General features: G+C 46.1%; 1 protein-coding gene across 5 annotated transcripts in view; it reads left to right on the plus strand.

The window, feature by feature from the left end:
• Positions 1-6998, plus strand: part of Mro (maestro) — a 19547-nt gene that overhangs the window by 10102 nt on the left and 2447 nt on the right. For 3 of the 5 annotated variants that reach the window (XM_013349462.2, XM_026783640.1, XM_005356257.2), the window contains 3 exons: positions 1867-1966; positions 3927-4073; positions 5875-6060. In XM_013349462.2, coding sequence (XP_013204916.1) covers positions 1871-1966; positions 3927-4073; positions 5875-6060 — 429 coding nt within the window. In that variant the 5' untranslated portion in view covers positions 1867-1870. The remainder of the gene's footprint in view (positions 1-1866; positions 1967-3926; positions 4074-5874; positions 6061-6998) is intronic. The other 2 variants (XM_013349463.2, XM_013349464.2) reach the window with 2 other exon arrangements.

The raw sequence follows: 6998 nt of genomic DNA on the forward strand, positions 1-6998 counted from the left end.
TTTTTTGAGACAGGGCTTTTCATTGAACCTGGAACTCACAATTTGGTTAAATTGGCTGGCTAGCTAGCCCCAGGGAATCCTCTTCTTTCTGCCTCCCAAATCCTGGGATGACAAGGGTGTTCTGCCATGCCTGGCTTTTCTGTGGGTGCTGGTATAACTAGAGGTTTCTCTCCTGCCTGTCAAGTCCTGAATAACTACTCTGAGGCTTAATATTAATTATAAACCACCTGGTTTATTAGCTCGGGCTTATTATTAACTAGCTCTTACAAATTAGTTTATATTTTAACACGAGATTCGTGGCTTGTTACCCACACCTTGCTTTCCCAGTGGCTGCTGGTGGCAGCCCGAGTCTGCCTTCTTTTTCCATTTATCTTTTTTTTTTTTTTTGATTTCCTGCCTGGCTCTATTTTGTCTGGTTATTGGCCAAGTCAGTGTCTTTATTAACCAATGGTGATAAAACATATTCACAGCATACAGCAAGACACCCACATCAGATTCAAACGCAGCTCCACATCTTGTACAGCAAGCTCTTTCCTGACGGGACCATCTCCTCATCTCCATTTTTCTGTGTTTAACTTTAGTTCCCATTGTAGGGACACAGGGAGATCTGTTGACCAGTGATAAAGGAGAAATGGGGCCCAGAGCCTAGGGAGTGAAGAGGTGTTTTTGAGAACTGCATGAATGAGTGCTGTGTGTCTATCTCCCCCATCCCTCTCACCCCCTAACTCCTCTTGTGTTGTGGCCCCACTGTCCCTCCAAAATCCATGCTCTCTTCTTTACTTATTATTGTTGTATGTATATACAATATGTATACACACATACAACCTACCGAGTCCACTTAATATTGCTCACGGACATGCATCCAGGGCTGACACATATGTTTGTGTTTTGGAAATGGATTGGACAACCCAATAGTAGCGAGTCCCTGGCGGAAATAGCTTCTTTCTGATCAGAAGTATTGGCCACTGAAGCGATTACTTACATTGTTCTTTTATTAAATAAGATCCAGGAGTCAGATATTGGGGTAAATACCTCATAGATCCAAAGAGCAATGGAGGAATGATCAGCTGAGCCTGACTCTCCACGCTTCCTCAAATTGAAAAGGATTACACATCTTTTTAAAGCCCTCCCAGCTACTTCCTATATCCCCATATCTCTCTTCTCCAAAATCTCCATGGCTAATTCTGGTCAGCCAATTGACTCTACTCTCTGATTCAAGATAAACTTTATTGGCAGTCTCGGAGTGTCAGTGTGAACAAATACCCCACAACAGGATACTGTGGTAGTTTGAATGTAATTGGTCTCCTATTCTCATGGGGAGTGGTACTATTAAGAGGTGTGGCTTTGTTGGAGTGGGTGTGGCTTTGTTGGAGGAAGTGTGTCACTGCAGGGGTGGGCTTTGAGGTTTCCTATGTACAGGATACTGCCCAGTATCTCAGTAAACTTCCTGTTGCCTGTAAGATAGAGGACTCTCAGCTCCTCCAGCCTGCATGCCGCCATGCTCCCTGCCTTGATGATAATGGACTGAACCTCTGAAGCTGTAAGCTGCTTCCTCAATGAAATGTCTTCCTTCATGGTATCCCTTGACAGCCATAGAAACCGTAACTAAGACAGGCACCGATCTGTAACTAGATGTGTTTTTATGACTTCCTGTTGCCTTCTGACCAAGAAAGCATGCTCAAAAACAAAAAATAGGGAAAACAAATCCCCACCTCCCTCTATGTTCAACCCAATCAGCTGGCCCAATGTGTCTCTGCTTAAGAGGGCTGGGATCTGTTGGTTGGGAATGTGATTGGCACTGACACTTCACACGCGTGTTTGTGAGTCATAACAGTGATTTTCTTTATATTTTTCCTTTCCTTTTAGCTTCATGGAACAGACACAGAGAGTCCTGAGCCGGCCCCCTCCCGTCCCCGCTTCCCAACCCAGGAAGAGAAGGACATTGGTGCGATCTTTCTTTTCCAAGGTCAGACACCAGTGTCCCTTCCCACCACGATGTCGCCACGGTGTAAGATGGCACCTGCTTGCTCTGTGCTAGAACTGCTATGCCTGGGCTCCTTCTGGGGGCCGTGCAGTGACTTCTTTCAACAGGGATAGAGGGTGCTTATAAGAAGTTGAAATAAGAAGGATTCAGCTTGCTGCTAACTCAAAAGTTTAAAAGAAAAAAAGGAACTGTAATAAATACTCAGAAATAGCGATGCTGGAAAGTTACAAGGTCTTCCTCACAGTGCTGAGCAAGCAGCCTGATCTGGACCTGGACCCTGCATCCATTCCTGCTTCCTTCCAGAGGATGGGGCTAGCTTTATCTTTGGCATTCTCTCTTCTCTCTTCTTTCTCTCTTCTTTCTCTCTTCTTTCTCTCTTCTTTCTCTCTTCTTTCTCTCTTCTTTCTCTCTCTCTCTCTCTCTCTCTCTCCCTCTCTCTCTCCCTCCCTCCCTCCCTCCCTCCCTCTCCCCATCCCGGTATAAATGCAAGGGCTTTTTTGTCATGGTGCACATGTGGAGGTCAGAGGGTAATCTTGGATGTCTGTCCTCACCTTCCACCTCTTTTGAGACCAGGCCTCTCTTTTTGTTGCTTACCACACAGCAGTCATCTCATGCACCTTGGGATTCTCCTTCTCCCGTCTTGCCATAGGAAATTTGCATTATAGACAGGCACCATTGTGCCTGGCTTTACCTGGGGCTCAATCTCAGGTCTTTATGGTGGCATGGGAAGTGTCTTACTCATCATCTCCCTGGTCCCTAATTGGGAGCTTTCATTGTCTGGGGTCTGATTCTAATGTGGGCTGCCTAGTTCTGTGCCCTGAGGAACACTAGTGCCTTCTTGTCATTGTTGCTCATCTGTTCTCTAGGAGGCAGCTCATCTGATCATGAGAAAGGTAGCCTATATCTTGATCTGTCTTCTATTTTATCTATGTCTTATCTCTTGTCTTACAGTTACTTAGTGTTTAGTTTTAGAAGTATGGAATTTTGTGTAGAAGCACAGTGCTTCCCCATTGTGGTGTTTTCGCTTTTTCTGCTTCATCTAATGAATTCAGATGTTGGGACAACCTCCAAATGTCCTGAGATGTTTACATATGTGTAACTGATATTTGTTGAGATGTTGCCAATTGAGTCACATGCTAGTGAGGGGTTGGGGACAGTGACTATTGAGAAAGGTCTCTCAGGATTTATCATATTGCTGGATGGAGAGGCAGGGACATCAACCCAACTGCAAAAGAATCAAGACAGAATTAGAAGAGACAAATTGGAGAAAGCAGGTATCATACAAACATGTCATTCATTTTGTTTAGTTAAAAGGACAGCAGAAGGATGAGAAGGACTTGGAGGAGGAAGAGGGTCAGAGAACTTTTCAGAGAGGAGAAATAACATAGCATATGCTAGAAAAGGGACCTGTGTCTCAATGACAGTCTCCTTTCCTCTTAGCCTCCATCACACAGTTTACTACTGTGTGTCTCCCCAGCGACACACACACACAGAGGGGGGCACACGTGTTTACTTATCTTTAGTTTAGAAGAAAAGAAATTTGAATAGGCAAAATAGCATTTTCTTTAGAGAGAGATGTTTGGAGCTGAGTTCAGAGTATGAGTCTGAGCCCTTTTGGATTCATTCTCTCTCTCTCTCTCTCTCTCTCTCTCTCTCTCTCTCTCTCTCTCTCTCTCTCTCTGCGTGTGTGTGTAGCATGCTAGATGTCTCAACTTCAGGTGTCTTCTTCATTGTGCTCCACTCGCACTAGACTGGAGCTCACTGGTTTGGCTAGGATGCCTGGCCAGAGAACTTCCGAGTTCTTTGTTTTTCCCAGTGCTGAGATTCTAGGCATGCACTGCTACACCCAGTGTCTTATGAGGGTGCTCTGATCTTCATGCACTTTACCGACTGGACCATCTTCCCAGCCTCTGAATTAACACACTTTTGACCCACCACCCAGGTCTCTTGGAAACTGAGGTTGCGGAAGCAGGAACCTTTGAAGAATGTGTTTTTCATCTTGGCAGAAAGAGCCCGGGATCCTAATGCTAAAAAGCGCCATCTGGCAATGAAAGGCCTGGGCACCTTGGCCCGTGAAGCCCCTGACAAGGTAGGGGAGGTGGAGTTGAGACTGCCTTCCTAAGACTCTGAGCCCTGAAGGCATGGAGTCCCCACAGCATGGATTGCTAACACTGTAACAACTCACACAGACCTAGCAGTAAACAGTGCTATCTGTGTTGGGGGCCTGAGTATGAGCTGGATCCATAGCTCAGGATCTTGCAAACCACTGTTGGCTAGACTGTGGCTTCCAGAAGCTCAGGGTGCTTTTCCAAGAATGGCTTTTTGCAGAACTGGTTCTTCCAATGGTAGAACTGAGGTTTCTCTTCCCTTGCTGGCTGTCTGCTGGGGGCCACCCCCCTTTACCCAGGATCCACACTCTCAAAACATGCTAACCTCTCTCTTCAAGGTGTCTCTTGCTCCTGTCTACTCTATGGGAGTCTTGCATAATGTAGCTTAGCAAGCAGGAGAGACATCTGGTTACTTTTGTCACTTCAGGCTAGAGGCAAGCCACTGGTTCTTTTTACACAGGAGGACAGATTACGTAAGGATGTGACTCACTCAAGGTCGTCTCAAGCTGGCATACCTCAGTTCTGTCAGCTTTGGGAAATGAGTTACGGGACTGACTGACACAGGTTCATGCTGTTCTCCTTGAGAGTCTGAATGATTGTCTCAGAATGTTTGTTTAGTAAGAACCACTCTCATACCCTGTCCATAGCGCCTGTCCACAGGGATACCATTTTATGTCCTCTCCATTACAAAGACACCCAGCTCTCTGAAGGGCCCTAGAATACTCTTGTCCACCCTCTCTGCTCTTGAAGTACTACACTAGCTCCATGACCCAGAGGCCTTATTCCTGTTTGTCCTTTCTGTTCTTCGAAGAGCTAGGAGGGCTCTTGGGCTGGATTACTAGAAACATTTGTATTTGGACAAGAGTTGGTAGCAGATTCAGAAGAAAGTGTGAGCGTGTAGCATATATACATACACACACGTGGATGGCATGAACACAGAGAACTGCTTGTGAGGAAGGAGGGGAGCAGCAAGAAGAGTGGGGGAAGGGAGTGTTACAAGGAGCGGGGCCACATGTTTATCCCTGCTGCCCAGCTAGCTTAGCCCCCGAAATAACCACACAGAAACTGTATTAATTTAAACACTGCCTAGCCCATTAGCTCTAACTTCTTATTGGCTAATTCTTACATCTTAATTTAACCCATCTCCATTAATCTGTGTATCACCACGTGACTGTGGCTTACTGGCAAGATTCTAACCAGTGTCCGTCTCAGGCAGAAAATCCATGGTGTCTCTCACTCTGCCCTTCTTCCCAGCATCCAGTTCTGTCTTCTCTGCCTTCCTAAGTTCTGTCCTATCAGGCCCAAAGCAGTTTCTTTATTCATTAACCAATGACAACAACACATGAACAGAAGAACCTCCTACACCAAGGGAGGACGGGGAGGGTAGTGGGAGAATGAACATGAGAGAACATGACCGAACAATGATATATATGTTAAAAAGTCATAATGAAACCCTGTATTCCTTTTTACCTTAACAAAAAAATATTAATTTAAAGAAGAAAGGAAAGATAGCCAGAGCCTCTCAGTCCCAACTTGGGGCTACTGGAAGATTAGGAATGGAGTTGCTTTTTAATTTGAATAGTGTGTGTGTGTGTGTGTGTGTGTGTGTGTGTGTGTGTGTGTGTGTGAGAGAGAGAGAGAGAGAGAGAGAGAAAGAGAGAGAGAGGTGTGTATAAGTGTGTGTGAGTGTATGAGAGTATGTGTGTATGAGTGTGAGTGTGTGTGAGAGAGTATGAGTGTGTGTTTGAGTATGTGATACTAATGCTTTTCCAACCTCTGTAGCAGGTGAGAAAGTACAAGAAAGTTTTCCTTGCCCTCCTGGTGCACGGGCTGTATGACCCCGTGAGTTCTGACGTTATCCACGAGAGCATGAAGACTCTGACCATCATGCTGGGCAAGATCCAGGGCCAACGCCTAGGCTCCTTCTTCGTAGATATCACTCTTCAGACCAGGGCTCTATTGGATGATGTAAGTGAGAAGGGTAAGCATAAAATCCTGGGCTATGAAACTGTCCTGGGTTAGAAATGAGGATCCCAAGCCGTTTGGTGGTATTGCCTTTAACCCCAGCAGAGGCAGAGGCAAGCCGAGTAGAGGCCGATCTCTGTGAGTTTGAGCTTTGCCTGGTCTACATAGTGAGTTTCAGGACAGCCAGGACTACATAAACAATAACAACAACAACAAACCAAAAAAAAAAAAAAACCCTGTCTCAAAAAACAAAAGGAAATGAGAACCTCAGGCAGTAGGTTTCTTAAGAACAATATCTGCATCACTCACAATTTATGATTCAATTTTATTGAGAGGAGTTATGGGTGGGGTTATGGAGAACATAAGACATGCAGAACCCAGTCACTCCCTTTTGAGGAACTTTCACGTCAAGAGGGAAGTGAACATGTGCAGTAGTGATGACAACAGTGTTAATGGTGATGCCAGCCAGTGCTCAGTACTCCCTTCTCTGCAACAAGTTAGCATTTAGTGCGCCCTTCCTGTGTGTCATTCACAGTGCCAGGCAGTTGCCATGGATACTTATGCAGTCCTTACAACAATCCTCTTAAGTGGATGTTGTTGTTCTTTTTTAAAAATGGTGCAAGATCCCCGCGGCAGTAGGCAGCAGAAATGCTGTAGGTCCCAAATGGTGGCGGCGGGCCGTGTGGTGGCAGGCAGCGGGCCCTGGGAGCAGCCAGTCCCAGGCAGAGACAGCTGCTGGTCCCAGAGCAGTGGTGGCGGGTCATGTGGCAGCAGGCAGTGGGCCCCAGGCAGAGACGGCTGCTGGTCCCCAGCAATGGCTGGTTCCAGGCAGGGAGACACATGGAGGGCGGGCAGAAGACAGAAACATGGATAGACACGACATATAGGGTGAGGTTGAATGTTTATTCAGGGGGTTATGGAGGAGGAAGGGTAAAGGGGGG

The sequence above is a fragment of the Microtus ochrogaster genome, chromosome 18 (assembly GCF_000317375.1).
Source record: "Microtus ochrogaster isolate Prairie Vole_2 chromosome 18, MicOch1.0, whole genome shotgun sequence".
Lineage (NCBI taxonomy): Eukaryota > Metazoa > Chordata > Mammalia > Rodentia > Cricetidae > Microtus > Microtus ochrogaster.